This window comes from Myodes glareolus, chromosome 16, assembly GCF_982192425.1.
Source record: "Myodes glareolus chromosome 16, mMyoGla1.1, whole genome shotgun sequence".
NCBI lineage: Eukaryota > Metazoa > Chordata > Mammalia > Rodentia > Cricetidae > Myodes > Myodes glareolus.
Window position 1 is genome coordinate 39,003,756 of NC_142041.1, and position 18,304 is coordinate 39,022,059.

General features: G+C 41.4%; 1 protein-coding gene across 2 annotated transcripts in view; it reads left to right on the forward strand.

Annotated features, from left to right (window-relative positions):
- Positions 1-18,304, forward strand: part of Cfap206 (cilia and flagella associated protein 206) — a 53,619-nt gene that overhangs the window by 23,682 nt on the left and 11,633 nt on the right. For both annotated transcript variants that reach the window (XM_048420563.3, XM_048420564.3), the window contains exon 11: positions 615-808. In XM_048420563.3, the coding sequence (XP_048276520.3) occupies positions 615-808 (194 nt within the window). The remainder of the gene's footprint in view (positions 1-614; positions 809-18,304) is intronic.

An 18,304-nucleotide genomic window follows, 5' to 3' on the forward strand; every position in this document is an offset into this window, starting at 1 on the left:
TATCCCCTGATTTACTTTATTTTTAAGTCATGTGTATATGTTTATGTCCATATGTCACATTATTTACATGTGAGTGCAGGTACTGTGGAGGCCAGAAGGCATGGAATCCCTGAGGACAGGCGTTACGGGAGATCATGAGCCTCTAGATGAAGGTGATGGGAGCAAGATTTCTATTTAAGTTTTACTGCTATGCCATCTCTTCAGCCCTATATACTTTTTTTTTTTTTGAGACAGGGTTTTTCTGTGTAGACCAGGCTGGCCTATAACTCACAAAAATCTGCCTGCCTCTGCCTCCTGAGTGCTGGGATTAAAGGTGTACACTACCACTGCCTGGCCATAAAATATATTTTAACCTTAAAAATAAAGTATATACTTTAATATGAACTTACATATTTCTCATTTAATAACATTTTAACAAAACAAGGATGGAAGGGACATGTTAAATGGAGCGTGTGGGATGGACGTGTAGCTCAGTGGTAGAGTATTGGTTAGCATGTGGAAGACTCTGGGTGGATTGCCAACACCACCCAAACAACCCAAAACCACAGCAACACTGGTCCTATGGCTTATCACAAAAAGATGCCTAGTCAGGTTGCTGTTTTTAATTTTCACAGGAAATCCAACCATTGGAATTTTGAAGTATAAAGAAAAATACTACACTTTCAACACCAGAGATGCTGCGTATTCGTTCGCAGAAAATCCTGAACATTACATTAACCTGATTAAAGAAAAAGCCAAAAAGAATGCAGAGCTAATTCAGCTACTCGAGCTTCACCAGCAGTTTGAAACTCTCATACCATACTCTCAGGTAAACGTGGGAGACACCTGCAGCTACCTGGGCTTGTAATTTTGGACTCAATTAAAGCGGTGTCTCAGTATTGTTTGTGTATTTCTTCTGACAGGGAAGTTCAGCATCTTTTTGTTTTTCCTGTTGATATTTGGGGTATATGTGGGTTGGGTACCCATGTGCATGCTGCATATACATATTTGTTCTGTTTATCTTTGGGGTGTTTGGGGGACACCCACATGTGTGCTGCATGCCCATGTCTGGTTTGTTGATCTTTGGGGTGTGTCGGGGACATCCACATGTGTGTTGCATGCACACACAGAAGCAGGAGATGGAATCGGGTCTTCCTCTCTCGTGCTTGACCTTGCTTTTGAGGCAGTGGCTCTTTGAACCAGAGTTCCCTGTTTCAGCAAGGCTTATTGGCCACTAAGCTCCGGCCATCTGCAAATCTCTGCCCCCACAACATGCTGGAATTATGGCATGTATGGCCACGCCTACCTTTTATGTACGTTCTGGGAACTTGAACACAGGCCCTCTTGCTTTCACCCACTTGATACCATTTAAGGGTGCAAGAGTGAGATCATTTTCTCTGCCAATTAAAGAATTAAAAGGTAGGAGAGGTGTTATCAGAGATCATGGGGAGCCCGAACAGAGCCATCATGTGATACCCAGGAAATCAAGGTCCCCTTGTGGGGCTTTTGATCTCATTAAGAAAAGAATTAAAGCTGGCTGTGGTGGCACACATCTTTAATCCTGACCCTCACAAGGCAGAGGCAGGCAGATAGATCTCCATGAGTCAAAGTCAGCCTGATCTGCCTACTGAGTTCCAGGACAGTCAGGCTACACAGGGTGACATCATCTTAAACAAACCACCAAACACATTGTACATATATATATATATATATATATATATATATATATATGTCTGAATTAAAAATGGATGCAGGGGACGGAGAAGATGGCTCAATGATTAAGAGCACTGACTACACTTTCAGAGAAATTGGGCTTGGTTCCCAGAACCCCTATGCTAGTTCAAACCCATCTAGAACTTCAGCTCCAGGGGTTCCAGAACCTTTTCTGACTTCTGTAGGCATCAAGTATACATACATAGACATACATGCAGGCAAAACAGACAAAAATCTTTGGGCTAGTGAGATGGCTTACCAGGTAAAGGTGTCTGCTATCAAGCCTGACAACCTGAGTTCAATCCGTGGGACCCACATACCGGAAGAGGAGGACTGATTTCTGCAAGTTGTCCTCAGATCTCTCTCTATGTGCACCATGGAATTCACATATGTGCACACATACAATAAATAAGTTGATAAATATTTTTTAAGTTATTTGTTTGTTTATTTTGTATACAGTGTTCTGTCTGTATGTATGCCTGCAGGGCACCAGATCTCAATGCAGATGATGTGAGTCACCATGTGGTTGCTGGGAATTGAACTCGGGACCTTTGGAAAATCACGCAGTGCTCTTAACCTCTGAGCCATCTCTCCAGCCCGTCGATAAAAGGAAAAAAAAGTCGATATTTAAAAGGAAAGAAAAGTCAAATGGAAACTCAAAGGCAATTTTTTTGAGCTTAAGAGGAAGAGTCAGGGTTGGCAAGCTGTAAACCTCACAGCTGCCTAAGGGACTAGAGAAGATAGGCATGGAAGTCAGCCTTGTGTGCATGTGTGTGTGTGCACATGTGTGTGCACGTGTGTGTGTGTGTGTGTCTGTGTGTGTGTGTGAAAGAAAAGAAGCTCAAAGCATTAACCACACTTAGTTCAGGCCAGCATCTGGAAGAATGATAAAAAGGATGATCACAAAAAAGAAAAGAAAATGGGAGAGAGAGAAGAAAGGGAAAGAGGAGAGAAAGAGAAGAAAGACTTTCCTAAGGAAAGGAGGGCTGACCCGGCTGAACCTCATGGTGGCTCATAGGGACTGCACTAGGGGGCAGGAATTCTGGGAAGGAGAAGGTGAGCACACCTTCCTAAGAGTGGTCCTCTAGCCAGGTCCCTGACCAGCCTCTCTGGATTGACCCTTAAGGGGTGTGTCTCCACCTAGAAGCCGATGGCATTCCTTACTGAACTGTTCCCCTGACACCTATTTTACTTATCTTTAAAGGTGGGGTCTTGCTGCACCCTCAGGTGACCTCACACTCACAATCTTCCTGTTTCAGTTTTCCCAGTGAGGGTTGGCAGCCTTGTGCCACTATGCCCAGGTTTCACCCTCTCTTCTGATACCTATTTATCCCTTCAAGTTTCCCAGCCACACATCAATTTTTGCCACACAATTTTCTGTATTGTTCTTACTTTGGTTGCTGGTGGATGGTTTTGTTCATATTCAATATTACTTATAAGCTATAAAATTTCAAGTCTGTCAGCCCTCAGTTAATTTTTTTCAGGGAAGTTCTTCATTGAAGGTTAAAAGGTTAATATTTTTAAGGTTTAAAATAAGTTTTAAAATTACGTGTGTGTTGGAGGACGTTGTGCATGTGTGAGTGCAGGTACCTGTGTTATCCATGAAGTGTTGTCAGATCCCCCGAGGCTAAGCCATCCTTCCAGCTACCCAAGGCACAGTTTTTGAAGGGTGTGCTTTTGTGTATTTAGGAATTCATAGGTAACAAATTTAATGAAGACGAGACCATGAATTTAAAAAAGAGCAAGGGCGGGTATATGGGAGGGGTTCAGGGTGGAAAGGGATATGATGTAATTATATCTCAAAAATAAAAGGAATACTTTTTAATAGGAAAAAATAATTTAGTAATCACTTGAAAAAGTAAAAATTTATTTCTTGTAAACTGAATAGATTAGCCGTAAGGGGAAACTCTGTCTCATATATGTACACACACACGCCTAGGTCCTAGGCCACTTGAGATGGTTGGGTGTGGGTTCCATCTCATGGAGTGGACCTTAAATCCACTGAGACACTGGTTGGTTACTCACACAACTTTGTGCCACTATTGCACTAGACATCTTGCAGGAGGGCACCGTTGTAGATCAAAGGGTTTGAGCTGAGTTGGTGTTTAACTTTCTCACACTAGTGCAGAGTGACTTCCAGTACCACGAGTGCCAGTTGGCAGGGGTGAAGGCTCTGTGTCGGCACCAGGTCAAGTTTCCCGTGTTCAGCGAGCTCTGTAGGTGTTGTCACATCTGTTAACTTTGTCGTTTAAAGGTTGTGCTTTTTTTTGAGGCATTATTTCACAAACACTTCTTCTCTGTTCTAAGATTATTCTTTTATATTCTGCTTTGGTTTACTTTTCATATTTTCGTTCAATCAGTTTGAATGTTATAAAGACTTCCAATTTTATTTTTCTTTATGCAGTAAGACAGTTTTGGTATTATGATTTACTAAATGATATATTATTTTAATAAATATGCATTTGTTTTTTATTAGAATTTTTTGAAACTGGTTTGTTTCCAGACTTTTAAATTTTTTCCTTGCATTGAAAAATATTTTTTATCTTCACAAAATATATACTGATTATGATTTTTCTTCCCTGTGCTCCTCCTGCTTCCTCCTGATTTCCTCTCCCATCTGGATCTGCTTCCACCTGTCTCTCATTAGAAAACAATCAGGTTTCTAAGGGATAATAATAAAATACAATATACAGATAAAACTAACACATTGGAGAAAAACAGAAGGAAAAGAGCCGAAGAAAAGGCACACGAATCAGAGACCTACTCATTTGCACACTCAGGAATCTCATACAAACACTAAACTGGAAGCCATAAAATATACGAAGAGGGCCCGGTGCAGACCCATGCAGGCCCTGTGCGTGTTGTCTCTGTAGGCAGATTTTTTTCTTTGGACTGCCAGTTCACAAAGGACAACATGGAGACTTATTACTAATTATGAAAGCTTGGCCAATAGCTTAGGCTTGTTTCTAACTAGCACTTATAACGTAAATTAATCCATATCATTTAATCTATGTTCTTTTGTGTGGCTCAGTTATCTTTACTTACTTTAAGATGCCCATGCTGCTTGCTCTGCGTCCTGGTATCTCTGCCCTTGTTCTTCCCAGTGTACTCTGTGCCTGGAAATCCTGCCTAGCCACTGGTCATTCAGCCTTTTATTAAACCAATCAGAGTGACACATCTTCGCAGTGTACAAAAGATTATTCCTCACATGTCTCAGTCTCCATGAGTTCTTCTGCATGTTGATCCTGTTGATTTAGAGGGCTCTTGTTTTCTACCTTCAGCTCCATAGGGTTCTGCGAGCCCGGGGTGGGACGTGTGGGGTGGAGTGTGATGGAGACAAACGGGCTGGGTGTCCCAAGGTTTCTTACTTTCCGCATAATGTCTGATTATGGGTCTCTGTATCTGCAGGTGGAAGCCTCTCTGATAAGCAAGGCGTTGATCTACGTGTATAGTAGGATGTCATTAGGAGTCATTTGATTGCTTCATTTTTAAGAGCGATTGTATTTGTTCCCAGGCCTATCTAGTTTTTGGTTCTTGATCGCCCACGCAGCGTTGGGTATGGGTTCCATCTCAATGAGTGGCCTTAGATCCAATCAGGTATTGGTTCAGAACTCCCAAAGGGTCTGTGGCTGGGTTAGTGTTTATATTTCTCCTTTGGCAGTCTGCAGAGTATTCTTGTGTACCAAAGACACTAGAATGTAGGAATGAATTCTCTATGTAGGCACCAGCTCAACTTCTCCATATTCAATGAGTTGTATGGGTGCTGTCTCAGCAATGATGTCACGCTCAGTTTCCAGAGAGCAACCTATAGTCTTGGCATCAGGCTGGGTTGTTTGGGAATTTCTATGGGACCCCTTTGCCTAAAAACTTAGTTAGATGTAACCCAGTTCTGGCACTGGAAGCTTCATTTGATGGAGGTGAAGAGACAGACAGTTGGAACTTTGTTTCCCCATTATTTGTTGATTTCATTTAGATCACTTTTTTTTAATATATGTATACATTTTAGGGAGCTTCTACTATGTTAGGTTTACATATTGCCCCTCAAACAGCCCTTGGTTTTAGCTGTCTTTCTCCATATTCCCTCTCTCATCCCCCTCTTCCATTCCCTCCCGACTTGATCTTCCTGTTCCAGGCCCCCCCAACCCAACAATCCTACAAAGTCAGCTAGGGCTCCTGGATAGAGGATCCTCGAGGCCAAAAGAAAGTCAGAAGAAACAGAAGACAGGATAGAATCGGGAGGTCTGTCTGGCCATGCCGAAACAGCTAAACAGCCCTGAGTTTATTAAGCAGAACAAAGCACAGCACAGACGGTTGGTCAGTATCTAACCACAAGACTATTCCTGTCTTTAAGTGAGCAGCCTCCTCTCCAGCATGTGCTTGCTGCTCAGAAGCAGCCTTATGTTCTATCTTGATGTTCCTGAGGTTTGTCGTCAGCAGTACACTGTCTACTAGATAGAGTGTTCTTTTCTCACGGGCTAAATCAGAAGTCTTTCATAGCCCTCAAGGTTATAAGAAAAAACAGAGCAGGCAAGCTTGAACTCAAATGACTTCTTTAAGTCACAAATGACTCCAGATGGAAACTAAGGCAATCACACGTGAGCTCCCACAGATCACTGTCTGTTCTCTTTCCTTTTCCTAATGAGATCTCTCTGCACCCTCTAGTCTATATCTAACCTCAGTGGCTCTACAGATTGTAGCTTGGTTATCACTGACTTAGTAGCTTCTATCTATACATAAGTGAATACATACTATATTTGTCTTTCTGGGTGTGGAATACCTCACTCTGAATGATTTTTTTTCTGGTTCCATCCATTTGCCTGTAAATTCCATGATGTCTTTTTTTAATGGCTGAGTAATATTCCGTTGTGTAAATGTACAACATTGTCTTTATTTGTTCTTTCACTGGGTGACATCTAGGTTGCTTCATATATATATATGTATATATATATATATATATATATATATATGTAGAGAGAGAGAAAGAGAGGGAGGGAGGGAGGGAAGGAGAGAGAGAGGGAGGGAGGGAGGAAGAGAGATCATCCCAAGATTATTTAAAATGATGATTACAGTGTAACTTCTCTGTAAATTGTGCTATTCTATGTTGCTCAGGAAATAATGACAAGGCAAAAACAAACTTTACATACTCAGCTCTCATGTAAGTTTTTCTTGGAAGATGTGAGCAAATACCGCTATACCTCTTCACTTCAGATAGAGCACCAGCAACATACCAAAAAGAAAATAAGCCAGATTCTACCTAAATCTAGCTTGAACCAATGAACTTACTAGGATTGCTTGCAGGCGCATGGGTCAGGGGTTACTTCCAGGAAGATGGGTTAAGTCAAAAGGAGCTGTGTCATGGAAGTGCTGTTCTCATCTAGCCTCCATAATCCAGGCACTTTCCCAGAGCCGTCCAGCCTCCACATACCGGGTACGGATGCTGGGTGAGGCCACAGTATGTCTCTCCACACTCAGTGGTCTGGGGAGGGCCAGCTTGTACTGCGTGGCCCAGATAGCTTTGTGTACCTGCCTCTAGAACTGACCTTCTGTCATGACAGGCTGCGGACAGAGCCCTGGGCTGAGCAGTCTTTACCTCAGTGTGACTCCTTGCAGGGAAGAAATGTGCACAGCATAGTCTAGGGGAATAATGGTCCCCTCCTATAACAAATATAATCATTTTCTCTTTGTACCATTTGCCATTTCTGTCTTTCATGAACTGTTTTCAGGCCTTAAAACCTCACTAGCACAGTGTTTCGGGATCTGCTTTTCCTTAGGAAACCCACCTGGACAAAAATCTTGCAGCCATATGCCTGTGAGTGACCAACACAACCCCCCCGCCCCCCGGTTGCTGATCTCTTTTTCCATCTTCTCCTCAGTCCTTTGAACCCAATTTAAATAATTCAAATCTTCCAGAACGTCTTTTATTTTGTAAAGAAAATGTCCAGCCATGGGGCTCAGTGAGGCCAGTGAAGCCCCACACCAATTTGAAGGTCTCTCCTGAATCAATTTGTTAACTCAACCGTGAACACAGTTCTGTCTGGCTCAGTAAACTGGGCATCAAAGACTGCCTCTCTCATTTTCAGCTTTCTCATTAATGCCTGCCCTTCCTCCCTTTTCCCATCTCTGATACCCACAAGACCCTCAGCTGGCAGTAATCAGTTGTCCCTAATGGCTTGGATGAACTAGGTCATGGGGGGCTGATTTTACTTATATTGCTCAGGATTTTGTAGGCTTTGTTTGAAGTGGGATGTGATGTGTCATTATAGCCAGGTTTTAGTTTGCTTTCCTATTGCTCTGATAAAATGTGATGAAATGCCCTAACAAAGCAATTAAGCAAGACAAGGTCTATTCAGCTAAAAATTCCAGATTGTGATCTATCGTGGGAAATCACAGCAGCAGGGGTTTAAGAGAACCGTCACATGACATCCACCATCAAGAACAAAGCACAGTGGACTAGTGTGTGCCTCTTAAGGGCTCAGCTCACTTTCTCCGTTCCTTTGAAGAAAAAATGTTTAGACTATTTTGTTTATGTGTGTGAGTGTTTTGCTGGCATGTAATGTGTACTGTGTGTGTGTCCGGTGCCCACAGAGGTCAGAAGAAAGCATCAGATGCCCTAGAACTGAAGTTAGGGATGGTTGTGAGCCACCACATGGGTGCTAGGAACCAAAACTGAACCTCCACAAAAGCAAAAAGTGTTCCTAACCATGTTACTACCCTCCAGCCCCTCCACTCCTCCATTTAAAATAATGCTTTATCTTAACCATGTTACCATCCCTCCAGCCCCCACTCCTCCATTTGAAATAATGCTTTTGTTACTTCCTCAAGAATTCTATACACTGTATTTTGTTCATATTCATTTCTCTTCCCCCAATTCTTCCCAGATCAACCTCCACCTTCTCACCCACCCGACTTTGTGTTCTCTTTTTCTCCTTGGGTGTGGGCCCAGCCCTGGAGTGTGGTTAGCTCACCCCCGGGGTCATTCCCTTAAAGAAAACAGCCTCTCCTCTCCCAGCAGCTATGAACTGCAGTCGCTCCTCAGCTACACTCACTCACTTCCTCGCCTTCCTGCTGGCTTTTGTCTGGCTGAACTCGGAGGTCTGTGTGTGCTGTCACCGCTGCTGTGAGTTCGCGTGTACAACCACTCTGCAGTGTCCAGAAATCAGTGTTTCCTTGTGGTTGTCCATGCTCCTGCCCGCTCTTCCACAGTGATCCCTGAGCCTTGCGTGGAGATACAGGATACAGATGTGCCACGTAGTGCTGAACACCCCCCAGGCCTTATTCTCTGTGCATTGATCAGTTTTGGGTCTCAGTGTTAATTGCCGTCTTCAACAAAAACAATTCTGATGAGGGTTGGGAGATGCACTGTGGATATAGCATTAAATCACTAGGCATTATTTCAGTACTATGTGCATTTATCAGAATAATAGTATGTTCTCACAGGGGCTATTGATCTGTTCTAGCCACAGGTTCTTAGCCTCCGTAACAGTGTCAGGTGTGAGTTCCATCTCATGGAGCCTTCTCCACTCTTATGCAGTTCAGAATTCCCTTCCTGGAGAACGGTACCACCCATCTCATGTAACATAACCAAGAAAATGGCCCACAAACAAGCCCACGGTCCAATTTAATGGAGACAGTCCTCACTGAAACTCCCTGCACGTAATTCTCGAGGTCAAGTTGACAGCACCCAGTACCACATTCAGATTTGCGGCTGCTATGAGAGACTCCTCTGCTCCTGTATCCCATACTGCTACAAGCCAAACTGTGAGAGGTTTGCCTCAACTCAGGCCATTCAGATGCAAAGTGGTCTCTGATTATTGTACTGGGACATTAAAGGCCCCATCTGCATTCTGACTCATGGATTTTTCTCCTCCTTTGTATTAAAGGTCAGGTGTCTTATATCACTTATAACCACCCCGCCACCCTTCCCAGGCCACGCAGACACAGACACACACACAGACACACACACACACACACACACACACACACACACACACACACACACACCGTGTACCTTCTGCCCATTTTTTTCCACGAGTTCCCAGCTTTTTGAGCCCAGAAAGGGCTTTTTTTTTTTAGCACATCTGTAACTTGCCTGTCCTCACCTTGCATCCTGACAGCTGCCATCTTTTCTTCACTGTCAAGAGACTAACATGGAGGATGACAGCCACATATCCTTTGTCCCACTGTAAACCCTCCCTTACCCTGACATGTTCTTCCTACCTAGACAGCTCAGCTTTCGCTGCATGTCTTAACCCACACATTAAAGGTCATGTAACAACTACCACAGCCTCCTTTCCATCCTGTCCCAGGCAAGGTACTTTCAGTGATTGGGGTATCTTAGTTTTCTGGTCCATCGGCTATTTTGGGTGTTTCTTCATACTGGCATGGGGTGGAGCTGTTCATCAAGAAAACACACTGATTCGTACCATGTAGAGGACAACGGCTACCTCAGAATCCTTCCTAAGGATGCTCTGCTCTGAGACAGCTCGGCTTCGATTGCAGGAGAGAGCATGTAATCGCCACTGCAGTAAGGACACACTCTCTCACATTTGGGGGACTGTGGTCGTATTGGGATTGCCTCTGGTTTTCCTCCCTCAGGAGAATTGGCATACCTCAATGGCATATCTGCTCACCCGTCACAGGGGCCATGCTACGACCCCTTCCTGCCTCACTTTCCCATGTGTCAGTATGTATTTAGGCATTGTTTGTGTCCTGTGACCTGTCTCGGGAGAGATGTGAACAAATGTCTGTTTATCCTGTGTAGGGCACTAACAACAGACTAAATAAGCGATCCCATCTGTGTCTGTCTGGTTGAACTGATGAATTTATTGAGTTTACCCACAGAATCATGAGTGACTGCAAAAGCATTGCTGAAAAATTCATTTCTGCATGGTTGATGACCCAGGAAAGCTGCATGCCCAGACTTTAGCTCCACTGGGCCATCTCCTCTCCCTAGCGATTATTTACTGCTTTTGTCATATCTGGGGGTGGTCCTGCAAATCTTCTAACTTTATGGGTTTCCCAAGCTGTGATAGCTATTCTTGGTTGTCAGCTCGACTATATCTGGAATGAATTACAATGTAGAAATGGAAGGCACACCTGTGATCAGGATCTTGAGACTGAAAGACAGACTTTTGATCCATATCTTGAGACAGGATGACACATACCTTTAATCCAGATCTGGAGGCTGGAAGGCACACCTTTAACCCGGGCCACACCTTCCACCTTCTGCTGTAAGTCTAATAAGGACAATGGAAGAAGGAAGGGTTCGTCAATTCTTTGCCTGTTACCCTCATCTTGTCGGCACATCCGTACCTTCACTGGCATTAGAGTCTACTTTGGGATTCCAGCTTATACAGAAGACGAGCCGAGACATCCAGCGTCGGGGGACTGAGCAACTACTAGATTCTTGGACTTTATATTCACAGCCAGCTATTGTTGGATTGCAGCCTGTAAGTCATTCCAATAAATTCCCAGATAGATAGATAGATAGACAGACAGACAGACAGACAGACAGAGAGAGACATTCTACAAGTTCTGTGACTCTAGAAAACCCTGACTAATACATAAGCCTTATAAGTTTCATTAGCTTCCTGAGTCTTAAGAGTTTCTCTACAAGGAGGAATGTCTCAGTTTGGGGGAGATAGCACACAACATCAGCATACAGGTTTTCCCAAGTAGTTTTGTTCCTTAGTTGTTTGAATCTATAGGTACAAAATCTACAGAGAATGCAAACTGTATATTTCATTGTCTGCCTTTATTTTCAAATGTCTCCATATAAGTTTCTCAATTCGTCAAGTCCCCCAAAAGTCTTTCTTGTTTTTTAAATTGGAATTTCATGAACCCAAATCATATTTTAGGGGAATTTACTTACTGCACCAAATGTTTTCCCTGTAAGTATTTTTGTTAACTATGTCTTACTCAAAACTTTGTGATTTTATTATTTAAGAGGCATTTTATTCTTTCCTATAAAACTATAGTAGAGATAAGTTCTCATCAGATAGCGCTAAATAGGCCTTTTAAAAACTGCCAGTTCTCTTCAGCTAGTAAAAAAGGGTAAAAAGAAAAAAGTTACACAAAAGATACAACTTACCATATAAGACATACATTTAATTAAAACTTCAATGATAGTTTTAAAAAGGACTTTCAAATAAAAAAAATCACACATTAAAACTAACCATTTATTTTTTTGGTTGTGAAACTAGCCTTTAAAGTCATTTTAAAAACTAACTTTTTAGGATTTTTTAAACTGTGTGTGTGTGTGTGTGTGTGTGTGTGTGTACATGCATGTATGCAGGTGCCCATAGAGCCCCAAGTCATCAGATTCCTCAAGGTTGGAATTCTGTGTGGTTGTGAGATGCCGACATGGAAGCTGGGAACCAAACTTGAGTCCTTTGCAAGAGGAGTACACGATGTGTGAGCCACCTCCTCAGCCCCACACCCCACCTTGTATTGGAAAGCACATGCTAAAGGGACTGGACAGTGAATTCCCATAGTGAAGTGCAGTGAGTAAGCACCTGACCCTCGGCACCTACAGTAAGACAACAGCCACTGGCAGATTTCACAGCTGCCACATAGGCCTCTCTGGGCTCAGGCTTTATTCTCTCAGCATTTGAGAAGTGGTTGATATTTACTCCTCCGCCTTTCCACCCTTTCCTGTTCATGTAATGTAGTGATAAACAGTGTATTTCTCTGGAATATCTAGCTTTTGTCCGGTTTTCTCCCTGCTGGTTTGGGGTGTGACTGTGACGTGACTCTGTCAGCTCGTGTGTCTAAACACTGGAGGGGCGCTGGTTCTGGAAAGAGTTAGAAACCTGAGATGGTGGAGTCTCCCTGGAGGAAGTGGTTACTAGGAGTGGACCTTAAGGGTTAAATTTATTTAAAAATATTTTATGTGCATGTGTGTCTCTGTGTGGATACCTGCACACGTGGATAGCGGCTCACAGAAGCCAGGGGAAAGCCCCCATCCTCCAGAGCAGGAGGAGTTCCAGGAGGTTGTGAGCCACCACGTGGGTGCTGGGAACTGAACCTAGGCCATTACCAAGAGCAACGGTGCTCTGCACCGCTGAGCTGTCTCTCCAGCCCAGATTTACTGTTTAAGTAAAGGCAGGCTTATCTCAGGGCTCTCTATTTCCTTAGTTCCTCAGTTTTAAAACAATGCCTATGCTGACATCTTAGTGATAACTTTATGTTGTCTTAATAAGTTGGGGTATGTTCTGTCATTTTTCCCCAAACATCTCCATACTTGATTCTTTAATACCATATAAGATGTACATCATCAAATTCTGTTATGAACCTTAAAGGAATTCTGGTTGAATTCATCTTGTGTGTATATATAGGAGAACAGTCTTATGATCTTAATTCTCTATACCTCAAACTGCAATGTAGTCATAACTTTTCCTAGAAATGATTTGTATATATTTTGTTAAATTTATTTGTAAGGATTTTATGCTTTGGTTGTTACTTTTAGATACTGTGTATATTTTATAATTGAATTTTGATTTTTTCTTAATATGGAAATGAGTTTAATTTATGTATTAATTTTATATTCAGAAACTTTACTAAACTCCCTTATTAAGTTTCAATAATCATTGTTTGAATTTGGCTGTAGGCAATTATATCTTCAAACAGTAATAGCTACTTCAAATATTTATGCTTCTTACAAAGGAAATTACTGCTTTATTTCACAGGATACCCTAGTAGGTGGGGAACATCATGATGAAGAAGGGAATCAATTAGATGATAATAGACAAATACGGGGAGAAAGAGTTTTAAAATAGCCATATATAAAATGGGTAATTGCAACCATTTTTTAAAAAAGGACTCAGTTCTTGAGAAATATTATTGCTATTGTGAAAAGTATGTGAACGAAATAGAAATTAGTGTCAGTAACATCAGTAAGGAGCACATCCCCACATGGATTTAACTGGATGGAAATTTTGCAGCAGTGCAGTGTCCTACGTAGTTAGGCTGAGACCAGCTCCTAATGACAACAGCAGCAGCACCTGTAGGAAAATGTGGACGGCACCTGGAGAAAGATTACACTGTGCATAAAACAAACTGAATCAGTTTCGCATATGCTGTAAAATCTCCTAGAGAAGGTTTTGTAGAAGTATCCCAGTTTCACATCAGGGTGGCAGAGAATACTCACACACAAGAAAGTATTCATGAAAGGTGGCTAGCTCTTGACACTGCATACGAGTCAGAATGGGGACATTATCGTAGTCTAGGGATTCCATAACTACAAAGTGTTGGTTGTGCAGAGCATGGCCTCTGGCATCTGTAGAAAGTGCCTTCCGCACTCTTAGTTAAATCAGCATAGAGGAGAGCGGGTTCCTATCAGCTCACAGTGCCCCCGTTACAGTCCGTCACTGTAGAGAAGCCAAGGCTTCAGGATCTTAAAGCGGCTACTCACATCGTACCCATAATAAAGGCCTGTGAAGGAAGGCACGTGTGGTGATGCTAAACCACAAACCTCAGCCCAGAGGATGAGACAGTTTACATGAGTGACTGTGTCCCAGGAGTACAGACTCATGTTACCATAAGTCCCGTGTTCCAACGCAGAAACAATTTCCTGAAAGTTTTATAGTATCAGAACCAAGAAAGCCAAGTCCAGACACAAATTTGTGAGCTAACATTCCTGTGACCATTAATTAGGTGACACCTGTGAAATGCACATCCCTAAAGGCTGAGCGTGTCCTCAGACAGCTCCGAGGTCTGTAAGGGTCCTAACTCTTCACACTCACTCAAGTGTGAGCAGTTAATCGGCCTCACCAGAAAGTCCAGCAGAAGGTGCAGCCTCTTTCCAGAAGCTTCCTCCTGTTGACCAAGCGTTATACTTTGTGCATGTGTGTGTGTGTGTGTGGGGGGGGTAGCACAGTAGTGCCCGTGTCTCTGGGAACTTAGCATCTGGTATGGAGGCTGGAGAGTAGGTCGAGGAGCAGGTTTGAGGGCACAGCTGGAAAAGCCATGAAGGGACAAACTATCCATATTGTGTCGTTAAAATCAACAAGTCATTGTGTTTCCAGTCTGTCTTCCCCCCAATCTAGATTCGACAAAATATTAAGAGCAATATACCTAACGCTAAAATAATCAATAATAGTGTCTGGATGAATGCAGTAAAGGTAATGGGTGAAGAAAACAGACATTTTAAATAACTAACATTTATGTGTTAAAAACTGGACTGACTATATGTTTAAAGTTACTTGTACTCTATGAATGGTTTTTATACTTGCAGTATTTAAACAAATCTTGCCTTGTGATTTTAGTTTTTATTTTTGGCAGCTAGATCTTGTAACCTCATGCGGAGTTGCTAGCTCTGATTCTTAGGAAACATTTGTCTTTCCATCTAAGTTACCTTACCTCTTATCTGTGGATACTAAGTTGATCTGTTTTATTATGTTGTTATTACACTGGATTTAATGGGGAAGGGAACTGTAAAACCACAGAAGAGATTCAATAGCAATATAGTATTCCTCTGATTTTTTAAAGCAGGATTGTCTTTTCTTCATGCAGCAAATATTACTAACAATGAGTGTGATCAGGTTTCTAAAAATCAGAATATGATAGGCCTTGTTGGCATAGTGAAATCTTATTTTGTATTTTAATAGCTATGAAAATGGGGACTGGAGATGTGGCTAACCAGCTGCGAGCAGAGGACCCAAGTCTGGCTCCCAGCATACAGCGCCAGGACTTCTGCTCTGGGGCTCAGCCTCTCTTCTGGCCACTGTGAGCACCTGTGTGTGCATGTGCATATATATGCACATAAGTAAAAATAAAATAAACTTTTAAAGGAACACAATAAATAAATAAATATAAATAATAAAATAGTAGATAATCATTTTAAAAAGAAATAGGAGTCACTTTAGTATTTCATTTTCTTATTATTAGCAAAATACAAATATTTAAAGCAAAATCTGTCTGATTACACTATAAAATACCTTAAATACTCATTTAATCAAGAAACATCAGCATGTAAAGTATAAAACATTAATGTTATCACTAGAGATTGGTTTTTTTTTTATAATATAGTTTTGGTTAAGAAGAATTAACCCAAAGCTTTGGGCATTTTAGCTACAGTAAGTGGAGTTAAAGCTATGGTGTGGTTAAACATCTGGGACTACCATAGGGCCTTTCACAGTGTTTAATTTGTTGTATCATAACATTATAACATCAGTAGAAACTTTGCAGTCTAATTACTTTTTTCCTTAATAGGAAGTTTATTCATCTTGCTTATAAGCATTTAAACTTAAAATATACCCTCAATGGTGTTTTTTGAAATATTTAAAATAAGCTTATCAATTTCCCTTTTTAAAAATATTTGTTTATTTATTTATTTATTTATTATATATACAATATTCTGTCTGTGTGTGTGCCTGCAGGCCAGAAGAGGGCACCAGACCTCATTACAGATGGTTATGAGCCACTATGTGGTTGCTGGGAATTGAACTCAGGACCTTTGGAAGAGCAGACAATGCTCTTAACCGCTGAGCCATCTCTCCAGCCCCTAAGCTTATCAATTTTAAAACCAGATTCCTTTTTTTCAATTATACAGAGTAATGAGAAATGTTTTTACCAGAACTGAAAACATTTGAATCCTTTAAACATGAAAGCTAGATTAGAGTAAGGGAGGGTTTTGAGTAAGCAGTCAGGACCAAACCTGATGAACGGGGCCCGAGACGGGGCTCGGTGGGTGAGAGTACAGGCTGCTCTGCTGGAGGACCCTGTGGGATTCCAGCACCTTCAAAGGCTCACGACAGTCCGCAGCTCCAGTTCCAGGGGACCAGTGCCCGCTACTGCCTCCACAGTCATTTTCACACACGTGATATCCATTTACACAGTCACACATAAAAAATATTTCTGGAAATTACATAATGTTCTTTATGTTGCCTATGACTATTACACAATGAGATAAAATTTAAATAAATGTATTTTATTTAGAACCTGTTTTGGAAGGAAATCCTTATTAAAATATCAAATATATATATATATATGATATTGCATTTTATAGCATAATGAAACCTTTATCTTATCCAGTGAATGCAGTTATATAAACAAACAAATAGTATTTTAAGGTTTTGTGGAAGAAACAGACCTCAACGCACAGCTTAATTGTTTTACGACATTCAGTGCTCCCGTGTGTATGAGTTACTTTTCTGTAACCATGATAAAGAAAACCCATAATCAAAAGCAACTTAGGTACCCAGATGTCCTAAGCCATCCTCTAGGCGACATTTCTAAGCTGATAAAGCATTGTGTATTTGTCACCCAAATATACTTATAAATTCCTACATGGGCATTTTAATAGGGCATGCCAAAAATAAAAATAATAGCATATAATAAAAGTGAATGAAAAAATAAAATAGCTGAAGTGACTGCAGTTTGTTACATATCTTTTTGGGCACAATGCATGAAAACATCATCTAGATACATATGACACATTACATGAAATCTAGGTGTACCTAATAAAAATGGTAGAATGTTTATATGCCCTTTAAGTTGTAAGAAAGTTATAGTGTCTTTGCTAATGAAAAGGTCTTTTTTGCTAAGAACAATGGTGCACGCCTTTAATCCCAGCACTTGGGAGGCAGAGGAAGGTAGATCTCTGCAATTCTGAGGCTAGCCTGGTCACCAAAACAAACCCTTTTCACAAACAAGCAATAAATAAATGAAAAGAAAAAAATCTCTTTTTTATTTTTAATTTTTATTTATTTATTTATGAGACAGGGTCTCATTATGTAAAGAATGGTCTCAGAGTCAAAGAGATCTACCTGTCTTTGCCTACTGAATGCTGGCATTAAAGGTATGCACTACCGTGTCCAGCTGAGGAAATGTCTTTTCAAACATTATTTTAGGTCAAAGTCTTTACTCTTTTAATTTATAGTGATGCTAGATTATATTTCTAATGCTTGCTTATGTACAATAGAAAAAGAAAGGTAAGCATTATAGTTTCTTGGGTCAGGCATCATTTAACTGGCCCAACATGAATCTGTAATTTACTTCCCTTCCTAGATCTGGAAGTGCTGGCCTGTCTCTTACCTTGGATTAGAAACACATGCCTGTCTTATACAGCCAGATTTTTGTCATGTACACTTGGGTGGTGTTTTCCCCTCTAGGCTTCCCTAGAGGCCCATGGATTGGAAATGCTTCTGTCTAGTGTAGAGTTCAAAGACAGTGATATACAATAGCTGTTTTTTCTAACTTCTCATAAAGTGAGGCCATATAGAGTTTAAAGTTACCTATTATGACCTTTTATGTAAGTTAGCCCGTTCCTCAGAATACCACAGAGGGTGGATGCTGGCTGAGCTGTGGCTAAGCTGTTAGCTTAACAGGAAGAAAGCAGAGAAGCACAGAGCATGCTTAAGACTTCGGGTTAAAAGAAAGTATAGAAACAATTACTCTTCATGTGCTGCCTTGGATCCAGAATATCCTGCTTTGGATAAAGAGTTTCATCATTGTGTTTTGAGGGTATTCTCTTGGAGTCAAGAGAACGGCTGAGAACATCTGGGGTATCTGCCCCTTTGTAATGATGCCTCCCTCAAGAAAAGCTATGTCCTGTTTAATCTGACCCAGGGTGGGGGTATAGATGAGTCTAGAGAATTGCTCAAATTCTGAG